Source organism: Amblyomma americanum, chromosome 10 (genome assembly GCF_052857255.1).
Source record: "Amblyomma americanum isolate KBUSLIRL-KWMA chromosome 10, ASM5285725v1, whole genome shotgun sequence".
Classification (NCBI taxonomy): domain Eukaryota; kingdom Metazoa; phylum Arthropoda; class Arachnida; order Ixodida; family Ixodidae; genus Amblyomma; species Amblyomma americanum.
The window spans coordinates 6,421,654-6,435,293 of NC_135506.1; the positions used below are offsets into that span (position 1 = coordinate 6,421,654).

The 13,640-nt window shown below is 46.1% G+C and overlaps 2 protein-coding genes across 2 annotated transcripts; one reads left to right on the forward strand and one right to left on the reverse strand.

Moving 5' to 3' along the window:
- Positions 1 to 911: 911 nt before the first annotated feature.
- On the reverse strand, positions 912 to 4,942 carry LOC144106580 (uncharacterized). The gene is made up of 6 exons (XM_077639427.1): positions 4,792 to 4,942; positions 3,848 to 3,956; positions 2,947 to 3,057; positions 2,819 to 2,876; positions 1,996 to 2,142; positions 912 to 1,239 (listed from the first exon to the last, which is right to left on the reverse strand). Exons 1-6 carry the CDS (start codon positions 4,812 to 4,814, stop codon positions 1,067 to 1,069), a joined length of 621 nt encoding a protein of 206 aa, XP_077495553.1. The 5' UTR covers positions 4,815 to 4,942; the 3' UTR covers positions 912 to 1,066.
- Positions 4,943 to 6,190: 1,248 nt separating this feature from the next.
- On the forward strand, positions 6,191 to 12,943 carry LOC144106782 (uncharacterized). The gene is made up of 4 exons (XM_077639716.1): positions 6,191 to 6,766; positions 8,554 to 8,810; positions 10,800 to 11,060; positions 12,776 to 12,943. Exons 1-4 carry the CDS (start codon positions 6,354 to 6,356, stop codon positions 12,844 to 12,846), a joined length of 1,002 nt encoding a protein of 333 aa, XP_077495842.1. The 5' UTR covers positions 6,191 to 6,353; the 3' UTR covers positions 12,847 to 12,943.
- The last annotated feature ends 697 nt before the right edge of the window (positions 12,944 to 13,640 follow it).

Consider the following 13,640-nt stretch of genomic DNA (forward strand, 5'->3'; position numbering starts at 1 on the left):
ATATAACTATAACTGATGTCATAACAAATTGGAAAGTGCATTGGTAGCTTTTGATATAGTGCGTGACATCTATGCGTCACCGATGGCCCACATTCACTCGACACGGTAAGGTGTGCCTTTTGAGTTTTACCTCAGTCAAGCGCACCAGCTGACAACCCAGGGTGACAGGTTGGGGAGGTGATGAGGAAATGTAAGGCACAATGACTGTTTCACTTACGGTGAACACTTTTTAAATTGTGGGAAAGGATTAGAAGGGGCTAAAACAAGAGTGCTCAGCACGAGACACAGCAGTCATGCATACTCTTACCGTGCACCCATTCTTCACGAGTCGCACAGTCCATAACAAATCCTCAGCCACAAAACAGCTGTTTTCCCAATTTTAAAATTGAGTATCAGCTAAAGATATTTGGTTCAAAACACCTAAGACACTTGCACACTATGGCATACTGCAAAACTAAATGCGGCGCCATCCATCGCCAACTTACACCGCTTGTGGAGTTTGTAGATGTAAGCTGAAAAGGTATGATGCCGATAAGACAGACATGCCCACAGGTTTAAATTGCCAGAGCACAGAGTGATAAAAATGGCACAAGTGCCAAACTAATAATAAAATGAGCTTAACGGTTATAAAGAAAAGAAAGGTGCACTAAAACCGTCTCACTCACGGTGGACACTGGAAAAGCACCATGAGGAAAGCGTTGAAGAATGCGGTGAAGAGCTGCTGTAGTGGATACCTCCAGGAAAATTTCAACTACCAGAGGCTCATTACTGCACGCTAGCATCACACGCCACAAGGCCAATTTTGTGCTTTGCCTGCATCAAGATGCAGCCACTGCGACAGAATGCAATCCCGCGGTCTCAATCACAGCAGCCAAATGACATAGCCATTGAGCCACCATGGCAAGTCATGCTTAAACAGGTGTTGCAACAACAGCAACGTGAAATGCTGATGTTAGTTTAATTGGCATGATTGAGCGTAAACTTCGGTACATCAGTTTTGTTCACGACGAACACAGGATGCCATTTCTTTTCACCACATTCAATAAACAAACTGTACAAAAGCGGGTCATCTTTTTGACCGCTTGGCCTTGTGGTCTTTCTCAGTTTTGTCCTTGCGCTTTTTACTCATGGTCATATCACCATCCTTATCAGTCCTGTCCTTGTGCTTTTTACTCATGGTCATCTCACCATCCTTATCAGTCCTGTCCTTGTGCTTTTTACTCATGGTCATCACATCCTCTGAAATTAAAGAAAAAGAATAAACACTGTTAGTTCAAAGCACATTTTCAGCACATACAACCAGTTGGTACTTAATAAGCAAATGATCATCTTTTAATGCCATTTTGTGCCTCACACAAACCACCTGAAACTAAGCCAGAGAATGCAAATGCTCTCTTAATTTTCATAACGAGTTGTGCATTGAACAAAATGTCCTCCTCAAGAAACATCTGCCATGCGGATTCCATCAATGGGCCAATTTTCCTGCTAGCACATCTTCTCTATACTCTCGCAGCATATACAACCAAACCCCTTTAAAACAAAAACTGTCTTTAATGAGATAATGAGTATAGCAGAGAAAGCACAATCAACACCTTATGAATTCCCACAAGAAATAAAAAAAAGAAATAGATATAATGTCTGTTTTAAATACTTACGTGATGGGTACATTTAGAACGTGAATAAAACTGTTAAGGCCCCACTGCTTTTGCCAATATTATCTGTAACAAAACTTTTGAATCCCAATCACTCTTCTATGAAAATGGTTTACTTCACTCATAGTGAAGGTTGTCCATGGCTCTAATAAACCAGTGTGTGGGACGAAGGAAGACACACAAGCACAAGCGCTCGTGCTTCATCCAAATCTGAATTTGCGCTGTTTTTGCTGAATGGATTAGCAACTCACCCAAGCTTCTGGTTTAAGTTTACACAGCGCACAGGTGGGCCAATGACCCTCGACTCCTGCATACATGCTTATAGCACAAGTCCATCCCTAACCTGAGCCAAATGGCACAAAACGCTGTCGGGCTGATTCATGCGCTGAATAATCAAGCTGCAGTTTTTTTGGAGAGCTTGGAGCCGGCAAATCTTTCAGACATGTCATCTCCTTCATCAGTGTGGCCATGCCAGCAAATGTGCCTCCAACTGCAAAAATGGCAAAAAAAGAACACTTATTCATGGGGTCCTGATCTTCACACAAGTAATAGACGTGCAACTACAGTTGGAGACAGCTCAAGAACAAAGTGGCAAATGCCCTCCAAAGGAGCCCCTTGAGCCAATGCCGTCGACCTGTTCTCCCCTTCTTCCTTTCACTGATCCCCTTGGACCTGCTAGCGTAAAAACACAGGAAGAGGCAGATGAATTAGGACGGACGAACTGCGGCTTAATCGGATTAACCACCGCGTCATGAAAATCGGTCGACGCCATTGGCTGGAAAGCTTCCTTTGAGGGGCATTTGCCACTTTGTTCTTGAGTTGTATTCAACTATTGTATACTAATTAAGTGCTTCACATGTAAACACGTGATAGCAGAACATAAAGATGTAATTCTTGCCAATTTATTAGCTTGCATGATACATTAGTGACCAGGTCTTAGCACGTGTGAACATTTTAATGAAAAGCAATCAAAACAGGGTTAATGTTTCGATCTGTTCAGGCAGCTCACGGGCTACACTGTTCCGGTGCAGAGCCCGAAAGGGTAGGTTTCAAATGCAGCCATGAGGGCTGAATTTCACGTCTATGCTTTAAAGTTTCTCATAATTAACGGAAATAAAATGTGAAAAACAAGCAGCAATAGTGGAATTTAGGCAGCTTAATCTTACCGAGCGTTATCTGCTCACTTGTCTCATCTTGCACCGAGATGCTCAACTTCTGGGTCTCCTGGGCATGTAAAAAAATAACTAGATTTCATGGATCCTATATTTCGGCAAAAGAAGTTGCAGTGACTTACGCTGTGATTTTCCCTTTTTAAAAATTCATATGTGTCCTCTCCAATTTGTACTGAAGTTCTGTCACCCCCTCTGAGTGAAATCTTCACTCCATCCAAGTTTGAGATGTTCACCTGAATAGAGAGATCATAGGGAAACAGTGTTTACCTATGTTGTAAGCATAGGCACTTCATTGGCTATACAAGGACCACAAAATAATAACACAAAGAATTATACAGTGAAAACCAATTTTTCACAAACTGCTCATTATAATTAGCTTTATATAACATCCATTCAAACTGGAATTTCTAATAAGGTACGTACTTGCGTGAAGAGAGACAGGACACAATTAAGAAACACATATGACATGTACAGAGTCCTGTCTTCTTCATGCAAGTATGTACCTTATTAGAAATGAACCAACTTTCCCAAACAAAAATATTAATTAAACTAGAATTGCAAGCAACACGATCTGTTCAATAAGCTTATTTCCAATTCCCGATGCTTCAAATGTACAGCATAAACGATGCTTACACCTACATGCTAAACTGCCAGGTTATGCAAGCCAGTAACATTTGCCATCACAAACAAAGTTTCAATAAAGACTTCATCATTTGCAGTCAGCATTTACAGTCTATCCTATATGCTATGTCCAATTACCAGTGCTGCATTACACAACCACTGATGACCGCCAATTCTACCCAAGTCAATGTTAACAATCAGTTTGCAAAAGCAAAAGAAAACTTCCTGAGCGAAGGCCTACATGCAAAAATTTAAAAAAGCCATTCACAACGCTGCAGTTTAAACTGTTCACACACTGCTTCTCTACCAACAGCCACCTTAAAAAGTTGCCTCTCAACTCCCTTTAACAAATATGTGCAGAGGAACAGCTCACTTTAGACGCTCTAATATTTATGCACTTACATCATTGGGTGTTTGAATAAGCCACACCCGATGCTCATCAGCAGACACTTCCTCTGCTGGGAGTGCGACGCCATTTGTCACAGCACAGAAGCCGTCGGGAACTTGGTATCTAATGTAGAAACAGTAACAGAAATGATTGTCAATTGCGGATTCTGAGCTTTTAACGTACCGAATTTACTCAGGCTATGAGGGATGCCGCAGTGAAAAGCTCCGGATTAATTTAGACCACCTGGAATTCTTTACAGAGAGCTGACACCACACAGCACATAGGAGTTTTTGTATTTCGCTTCCATCGAAATTTAGCTGCCACGGCCGGGATCGAGCCCGCGACCTTGGGGTCTACAGCCGTTGATAATGTCGTCGCGGCGGGTAGGAACAGAAAACAGAGTGCGAGCGTCAAATACTGTAAAAACGCTGCTGCAATGAGACCAATAATATATGAACGCACTGTGCAAGATGTTCACAAGCACCAACAGCAAAGGGACGGAAACTCTGGTACGGGCGTTTTCGTAAGCTCCTCGGTTTGTTTTAGCATTGTGCAAACAAGAAAAAAAATAAAGCAGCATTTCACTGCGCACCAGGCCCATAACAACTGCCGCAATCCGAGCGCCCACAGCAAATACAGTGCTGGGCACAATACAAACAAATTAAAGAGGTGAATGTTGCAACATGAAACCACAACCACCTCAGACGTCAAGGATCGCAAACCGTTCGAGATTACCGCTAAGCATCCGTAGGCGCACACACTGAAACTGCAGCATACACAGCGCGCCATTCGTCTACTACACAACACGACAGCCTAAAAAATGTCATTTCACGTAAGTTACACCGCAGCATATTTACAACGGGTAGTTGTGCATAGTAGTAAAATGTCTTCGTGCTGCTATCATGCGTGTTTCGAAGGGTTCGTTCAGCAAGCTGTTGCTTAGCTGCACGAAACTTACTTTTTGGTTGCTGCAGAAGGCATGGCAGAATGCTCTCGGAATGCTGTTAGCAACACGGAAGAGCACTAAGTTGCATAGACAACGCAGAAGCATGAACGAAGTATCAGGCGGAACACATGTTACCGCGCGCCCATTTGGCTTTGGATTGGCTACTATTGCCTTCATTTGGGCTCTAATCTTCACAGCTGCTTTTTGCGCATCGATGCGGTGAATTCGAACAGTTTCGGTTCCGGATATATCTTTTAGGCCGGAGAAAAGAGAGCCTAAAAATAGAGTTTCGCGCTACGTGCGACCGTATCACGACCAGAGGCTGCGACTTGGGAAGTCGCTCAAACGACATCTCTATCCTTCTGTCTCTCTCTCCAAAAAAAAAAAAAAAAGCTCGAGATCTTTGATAGCTGTGTGCGTGCGTGCGTGTGTGTGTGTGTGCGCGCGTGCGTGTGCGTTAGCTGAAGGTACGTGTAAAAAGTATATATATATATATATATATATATATATATATATATATATATATATATATATATATATATATATATATATATATATATATATATATATATATATATATATATACAATAACTAAAGCTGTCGGTTGTAACATCAATAACAACATCTAGATACCTTACATATGGTCCCGAATCAGGGTTCACATGAGAAGGTGAAGAATTCATATATTTACCATATGTGCTAGAGAGGAGAGACAGCTTACCAATCAATACGTTCCACACCACTGCAGTCACGCCACGGTCCGACGCGAGAAACTCGCGATTCCGATAATTGCCTTCCGTTTTCCTCCTCATAGGGAAGGAGGAGCGCGGGATATGACATCTTACTGTATAGTTTTTTTTTAATTCGAACACTCGCCATAAAGCACAATTTTGGCCGGCTCTGTACAACCAGCGAGGAGGCGCTGGTACAGCAGAAAGTCGCGCAGTTGCCAACTGAAAGTCTTCTTCTACCTCGTTTTTGTTGTTGCCTCAGACATGTGGCACACATCCACGAGGGCCGATTGGCCAAGGTTCAGTGAGGAGGGCGACTAACCGGTTGCAAGCTAATGAATGTGCTTAGTGTAAAAAGTCAAACATTAATTAAAGAGAAAAAAATTAGGAGACAAGAACAAGGAGCAGGGTGTGGTGCTGGGCTTGTTGGTTTGACATCAGCGCAGTGTGTGTCACGTCCTCCTTTCGTCCGTCGTCTGCCAGCGCTTCAGAGTTCACAAGAACTTGGAATTGAATAAAACAAAAATACCGAGAGATGTTTTTAAATTTCGACTTCCGGTAGCTGTTACGTAATCCTGATCGTACGAGCAAATTTGATGCAATGCAAAACCTCTGGCGCTCGCACTGACAGAGATGTTGTATTTTGGCCTCAGGTGGAGTGGCACATACAGTGGGGGATTGGCCAGGGTGCCTTGCACGAGTAATGACATATTGACGCAATATCTTTATCTTCATTGTCTTCACACTGTCATCATCACTATCACATTTGCCCACGCTGGGAAGATGTCGCCATGCAGCGTTAAAAATTCGCTCTTCCGACCGTGAGAGGCAACAAAATCCGCGATGTCGGCCGCGACGCAGAACGCCGAGCAGGGCAATGCCGCCGCGGCACCCACGTCTCGTTGCGCCAGCAAGACCCACGGCACGCCGAAGAGCAGGCGGCCCGCGACTGTGGCGGCAGCCAAGAAGGAAGCCGTCGCCGAAGAGGCCGTCTCCAGGCAGGTGAAGAAGCCCGCCATGTCGGGCATCGCTGGCGCCAAGCTCGACGCCGACCATTTGGCGGCTCTGCTGAGAGACATTCCGTCGTCGGGCGCAGCCAGTGCCAAGGGAGCGTCGTCGAACGGCAAGGCCGCGGAAGAATTCCACGGCGACTCGGCGGTGAAGGGCTCGCTTCGGGGAGCGGCCGTGTCTGCGTCGATGGGCCCCACCAAGGTAGTGACCACGGAGCACCACCGAGTCGTCACTGACGAGATCGGGTGAGGACTCGGGCGTTCCGACGGGGCACGCGCAGGAGGCGCATTTGTCGAAAACATTCTTTGTTTTTTTTTATTCGTATTAGTTCCTGGCACAACAACGCAGTAACTAAAACGCATCAGTTAAGTTAATCCTTCATGTCTTCTGGTATAGAAGGGAACAATATTGGGCAAAATATGCTCCCCCTTCTTTATGCAGTGTCCCCCCTTGCCACTTTCCCTGTGCTCACGCCAATGCGATTCTGCAATCATTTAGTGGTTGAGGTGTCCAGAAATAGGATGGACAAAACAGTGCACCGCCGTATAACATGTGAAAGAATTGCTGCAAAGAGGATGCATGTATTTTATTACAGAATCATTGTCGTTTATGAATGCACCGTGATAGCCAAGTTGTGGGTCTCACAGGGCAGTAAAGGGTCTGGTTAAGGCAGTCAAATCAAGGCAGTGCAGGAACCTACAGATGACGTGCACCAACGTAAATAGTGGCCGCCATGTTGGAGGCCAGGAGCACGGCGAAAAAGATGTGCATCTCTGCGCTTACCGGCGTTGCTACAACGTGCATGGTGGAAGCTAGAGTCACTAAATAAAGACTTTATTTAGTGACTCTTTTATTTAGTGACTCTAGTGGAAGCTATGCGTGCTGAACCATCATGGCGCACATGATGCCATACGCTAACCATCTACAAGGACACAAGATATTCAACCGGCAATGTTTTTCTTTGGTTTTTACGCTTTAGAAAAGGTACGACGAGTGGTTATGCTAGCTGGTTGATTAAACGACGCTTCGCATGACTGACACTGAACTGGCACTGAACAAACACAAATAGCCGCGGCATATAGCCTATGCGTGAATGGGCGTATACATTGATGTTCCTTGCCGGAACCGAAAACTCCCTTGATGAGCCCCAAAACCACGAGCGATGGTTGCTCTCGTGAGGAGTTAATGGTTAGTCCTCAGCTAATACCATTATGTCCTTAGAGGGAAGTCATCGCTTCCAATTTCTTTTGGGACGCATCAGCTTAAAATCTTTCGTCAATTTGAAAAAGTGAGACAATCTTAATAGTTAAAATTTCCTACAATTCTGCAAAAATTCCTTTGTCATAAAACAATTTGCTCCTCAAATTCCGTGAAAGGAAAAATCTCCCAAATAGAACATCGCTGGGCGGATACATGGCATCACGGTCTGTTAGGGCATCCGGTCGAAATCAGTTCCTCATGCTGACATTCGCCGAAGAGTGTGTGGAGGGAGATCAGCAGTGTAACGCCTTAAGTCGGGGGCGTTTCTTCTTACTTGGGGGTTAGGGAGAGTGTGTGTAGGGTGTGGGGGAGGTCGCGGACGCGCGACGGTTCGCATAAATCAGGCTTAAAAAAAAAAAACTAACAGGATGGCTACAACTGTGTAATGTGTGCCACATTCGGTGAGAGCTCTTTATGGTACTGAATGCAATAACGCATTGTTACTTGTCTTCTTCTCTTGCAGAGTGCGCGTAATGTCGCTATGCTGTCATTCATGACGTTAATACGCTCGGACCCCCAGCGTGGAGTGTTGCAGTGACGTTTTGCGTGACGTCACTTCACATGCTTATCCATCTGCGTGGCGCGATGTTACGTCAGTTGCCACAGAACCTGGAAACGTCGCTGTAAAAAACTGCCCTTCTTGATGGAGCACGCTGCAGTGGCAAGAACATGAAATGCGCTATACGCTCCAAGTGTGGCAAGTTTTAGATTTCTTTTCCCGTGGTGAAACGACACCGCTTACACCGGTTCTTGGACTCTGTCGCGTGCATAGGTTCGACGCTCCTAAGGAAGACACGACGACCACTTCATTCGAGGCCCACGTGCGCATGCGCATGTCACGGCCGCGGGTCCCGGAGAGCAAAGCCGCGACTCCGCGGCAAGGCGACAACGCGCTTCGTCAAGGCGCGGTCTCGACGCGGAGCCGCCAGAACTCGCCGCCTCGCCGGTCAGCCGCTGCTGCTAGTGCTGAAGGGGCGGTCAACTCGCTCTGCCCAGACTGCAACGGAGGCGGTATCGTTGTCCACAGAGGTAATTAAAACACGCCACTGTCACAACGAAATCACGACATGTCCGGTTTAAACAAGCAGACTTGGACGAGCCAGGATCGTCATAAGCCAACTGGGATTCTGACGAGTCCAACTCGTCGTGTGTTTTCTGGCACTCGACAGATTGCCGCACGGGTACTGTATACGACCATATGGTACTATTTCTGAAAAAGGAAGTGTCCGTCGGGGGCTTAATATGCAGGCTACAATTTGCTGTTCATAGCCCGGAAGCAGAGAATTTAGACAACGTACGATTGCCGAAACTATGCATTTTGCGGTTTGCTGTTCCCATGATGATACTCGTTTTTACCAGTTTTTCCTTAACACCCACACACACACCCACATCTACTACCGGAGACTATATTACGCTACATATAAAGAGTGCACGTTGTTTACATAAGCTTCGCAGCTTTGGCTCCATGGCAAAGCTGACCGCAAGAATTTCGCGCAAGATGGTTTAACTGATAAGCTCCTGTGCAGGTTCTTGATCCCAGCTAATAAGTGATTCAAAATTTTTAAAAAAAGAACTAAAGTATCATACTGGATTGAAATTAGGCTAATGCTGTTAGGAATTATGTAAAGCACCGGCTAAGGCTATTCGTTCCACCTATAATAAGTTGACAAAAATTAATGAACTTTTAAAATTGGTTTTAAACGCTCAGGTGTAAATTGACATGTTGTTGAGCGCCATGAAAATGGTCCGGCCCAGCTACTTCCGACTAGGTAGCCTTCATCATCATCATTATCCTGATTACGCCCGCTGCAGGACAAGGGCCTCTCCTATATCCCTCCAAATAACCGTGTTCTGTGCGAGCTGCGGCTGCCTTATCCCCACCACTTCTTAACGGCTTAATGTTAGTGCGAAAACACTACTTCACGAGGTCTAACCGGCTCACTGAGCTTGTGTGAAGCTTGACCTTGAGTGTGACCTTGGCCAAATCGTTGATAAATAAATAAAAAAAATATTGCCACTACTGGAATTCGAACCCGCGGTGTCGCGAACAGATTATTTTGGTTTGGTTTATGTGGGGTTTAACGTCCCAGAGCGACTCAGGCTTTGAGGGACGCAGTAGTGAAGGGCTCCGGAAATTTCGGCCACCTCGGTTTCTTTCACGTGCTCTGACATCGCACAGTACACGGGCCTCTACAGTTTCGCCTCCATCGAAATTCGACCGCCGCGGCCGTGTCTTTCGGGTCCGAACAGATGAGCTTCGCTGGCCACTTCGCAGCCGACTACACCTCGCGTCAAACTGCAACACATTCTCACGCTGTGCATTGCGCATTGTTGTCTTCATCAGCTAATTCTACTATCAAACAATATATACACACTCGCTCTGTGCATTGCATATCGTCGACTTCATTAACTAATACTACTACGGAACTAATATCATCGCCAGACTTGCCAACGACCCTGCAAAGCGCAACCATGAGCCAATCAGGCTAAAAACATGATTTCGCACGTCTACTCGTTTGAACAACGTTAAAACCCTACCATTATTTAATTCGCCAAAACTGAAAGTCTGCGAATTTGTCAAAATACCACGCGAAAGCATGCCGTGCGCCGGAATTAGCCGCGATTGCAGTGATTTCATCCGTGACTTCGTAAAGCACTGCCAGCTTCGCGCATTCTATGCAGTGCACGACAAAAAGCGCGACGTCAACAGCCGCTGGGGATTGTCTCTTAACGTGAAGCTTTGTTTTCAGCAACGCTTTAGCAAGTCGCAGATGAGAGCGCTGTAATCGCGAAGCGTTCTTGCGCACGGCACGATGTGCGCAAAATACTAGACACTTTCAGTGAAATGCTCATGGACGTGAAATGAAATGAAGGCTGGTTCGAATAAGCCGAAAGTTCGAAATAAGCGAGTTACGGGATTCCGCCGTGTTTTTGGGTTTTGGAACAAGCGGATCTGCCTCTCACCAAAAAGTGACATGCAAGCAGTCAAACCACGTGACCTCCACCGCCTCGTTTCAGGCGCCGTCGCGTGCGACTGCGACCGTGCGGCGTGCTTGTGCTGCTGCTGTTGCTGTCGTAGCAGCAGCGGCGACGAAGAGTGCAGCGCAGTGGCGCCCCCGTGCTGCGGCCGCAGAAGCTGCTCGTCGTCCTGCTCGGAAGAGGAGTACAGGACGGACGCCTCGTCCGGCAGGGAACAGTGGTACAGCGCCGGAAGCCTCTCCTCGACGTCGGCGTGCAGCGGCTGTCGGGAGCCCGAGATCGGCACCCTGCTGCACACCAGTGAGTGGTGGCATACTCACTCACTCACTCACACTCACTCACTCACTCACTCACTCACTCACTCACTCACTCACTCACTCACTCACTCACTCACTCACTCACTCACTCACTCACTCACCCGCTCACTCACTCACTCACTCACTCACTCACTCACTCACTAATAATAATAATAATAATTGGTTTTTGGGGAAAGGAAATGGCGCAGTATCTGTCTCATATATCGTTGGACACCTGAACCGCGCCATAAAGGAAGGGTAAAGGAGGGAGTGAAAGGATAAAGGAAGAGAGAGGTGCCGTAGTGGAGGGCTCCGGAATAATTTCGACCACCTGGGGATCTTTAACGTGCATTGACATCGCACAGCACACGGGCGCCTTAGCGTTTTTCCTCCACAAAAACGCAGCCGCCGCGGTCGGGTTCGAACCCGGGAACTCCGGATCAGTAGTCGAGCGCCCTAACCACTGAGCCACCGCGGCGGGGCAAACTCACTCACTAACAGGTGATCGAAATTATTCCGGAGCCATCCACTACGGCAAATTTCTTTCTTTCTTTCTTTCTTTCTTTCTTTCTTTCTTTCTTTCTTTCTTTCTTTCTTTCTTTCTTTCACCCCATCTTCCTTTCCTCACTGCTAGGCTGAGGTGTCCACCGAGAAGCGAGGCATTTACTGCGTCTTTCATTTCGTCAAAACAGAAACCAAACCTCTTATCATGCTCATTCACTTTCTCCAATCACTAGCTCAATACGCTCAATCAATACAGAGTGTCGAAAACATATATAAGCGTCAATGGGGGTAAAATATATGTACGGCACTTCGTTTCCGGGTAAAACCGTATTTTGCCCGATTCTTGAACCCCCGAACAAATTTCTTAATATTGAGATTGAACCCGATTTCTAACAAACTGCGTATTCTATAAGGAACGCAGTTTTCCAGTGCCTAAAGCAACGCACGAAAATAAAATAAAGGCTTGGGCTTATCTTATCTCAGTGGGATGTTCTCAGTTAACTGATGATTTTCAAGTTTTTCTGTACCGATCGCATTCACGATGTGGCTTATAATTTGAGGAAAAGTCCGGAAAGAATGCTGTAGAAGAGACATGCCAAAACAAGGTAATTGACCAGGCGTCCTAACGACATCACTGCGTCAAGCACCGTGCGCGCTAACGACATCCTGCTCCAAAGGTCTTCTGCGTTTAAAATGGCCACTGTTACAATTAATGAATGTTTTCGCAGTGTAGACACACAAAGGCAGGCAGGACAAAATCAGGGCTGGCAGGACGTGCTGCGCGAGATATGTTAATGTACGCGAAGAAATTGTTACAATAAATGAGAAAATTAGGTGAATAGTATTCATTGCAACGTGCCATTTCCATACTGTCCACAAAGTAAAAAGAGCATTCGCGTGTCCCACTGTAAATACGAGTGCTTAGAGTAAGTTGTCGTTTGCTACAAAAAATGACTTGAAGAAAACCCCCCTAATAACCAAACATTTTTGTGAAAAACCCGACTCGTACCCTAATTTGAGATTATAAGAAACATCGCCCTGTTTTCATCCCTCACATTTCATGAAAATAAAACACGCGTAAACGAAGGGCCCTAAATTTGTGCTATATTACTTTATGTTCCGGGATGCTGCCTGGAGCCTGTTGATATTTGGGTGAGGGATGCAATATGTACGCGGTCCTGACCCTATACTGTCGCTCATGTATTCTGACTGCAGCCGCCTCTTTCTGCGAGTCCCTGGCCCGAGCGCTCAGTGGTGAACAGTGCGCTGCTTCCGGAAAGCACTGAGCTGGACCCCATGGACAGGGGCCGAGGATCGACACATCAACCCTCTCCCACGAGTGTGCCAATTAAAGTGACGTCACCCGTTGCTGCATACCCCAGTCGCGGCTACGTGGTATTTGTCTTTTGCGGCGGCAGCTGTGTGATGGACTTTGTCACGGTGTCGTTACCGAAAACTCGCGTCCTCGCGTTGGTCGGAGACAATGATATCCAGACCATCGTTGAGGACGCAGCTCGACAGTAGACGCGCCATTACCGGCTTGTGACGTCACAGTCTGTGCCGCTGAAGCAAGTTGTACCCCGAGGGATAATAATAATAATAATAATAATAATAATAATAATAATAATAATAATAATAATAATAATAATAATAATAATAATAATAATAATAATAATAATTGGTTTTGGGGGAATGGAAATGGCGCAGTATCTGTCTCATAAATCGCTGGACACCTGAACTACAGTGTACTAGAAAGTATATTCTAGTACACTGTACCTGAACCGCGCCGTAAGGGAAGGGATAAAGGAGGGAGTGAAAGAAGAAAGGAAGAAAGTAGTGCTGTAGTGGAGGGCTCCGGAATAATTTCGACCACCCGGGGATCTTTAACGTGCACTGACATCGCACAGCACACGGGTGCCTTAGCGTTTTTTCCTCCATAAAAACGCAGCCGCCGCGGTCGGGTTCGAACCCGGGAACTCCGGATCAATAGCCGAGCGCCCTAACCCCAAGGGAAGGCCCAAACCCCAAGGGAAGGTCCAAACCCCAAGGGAAGAAAGGGCCCAAGGTGTTTTATACCTAA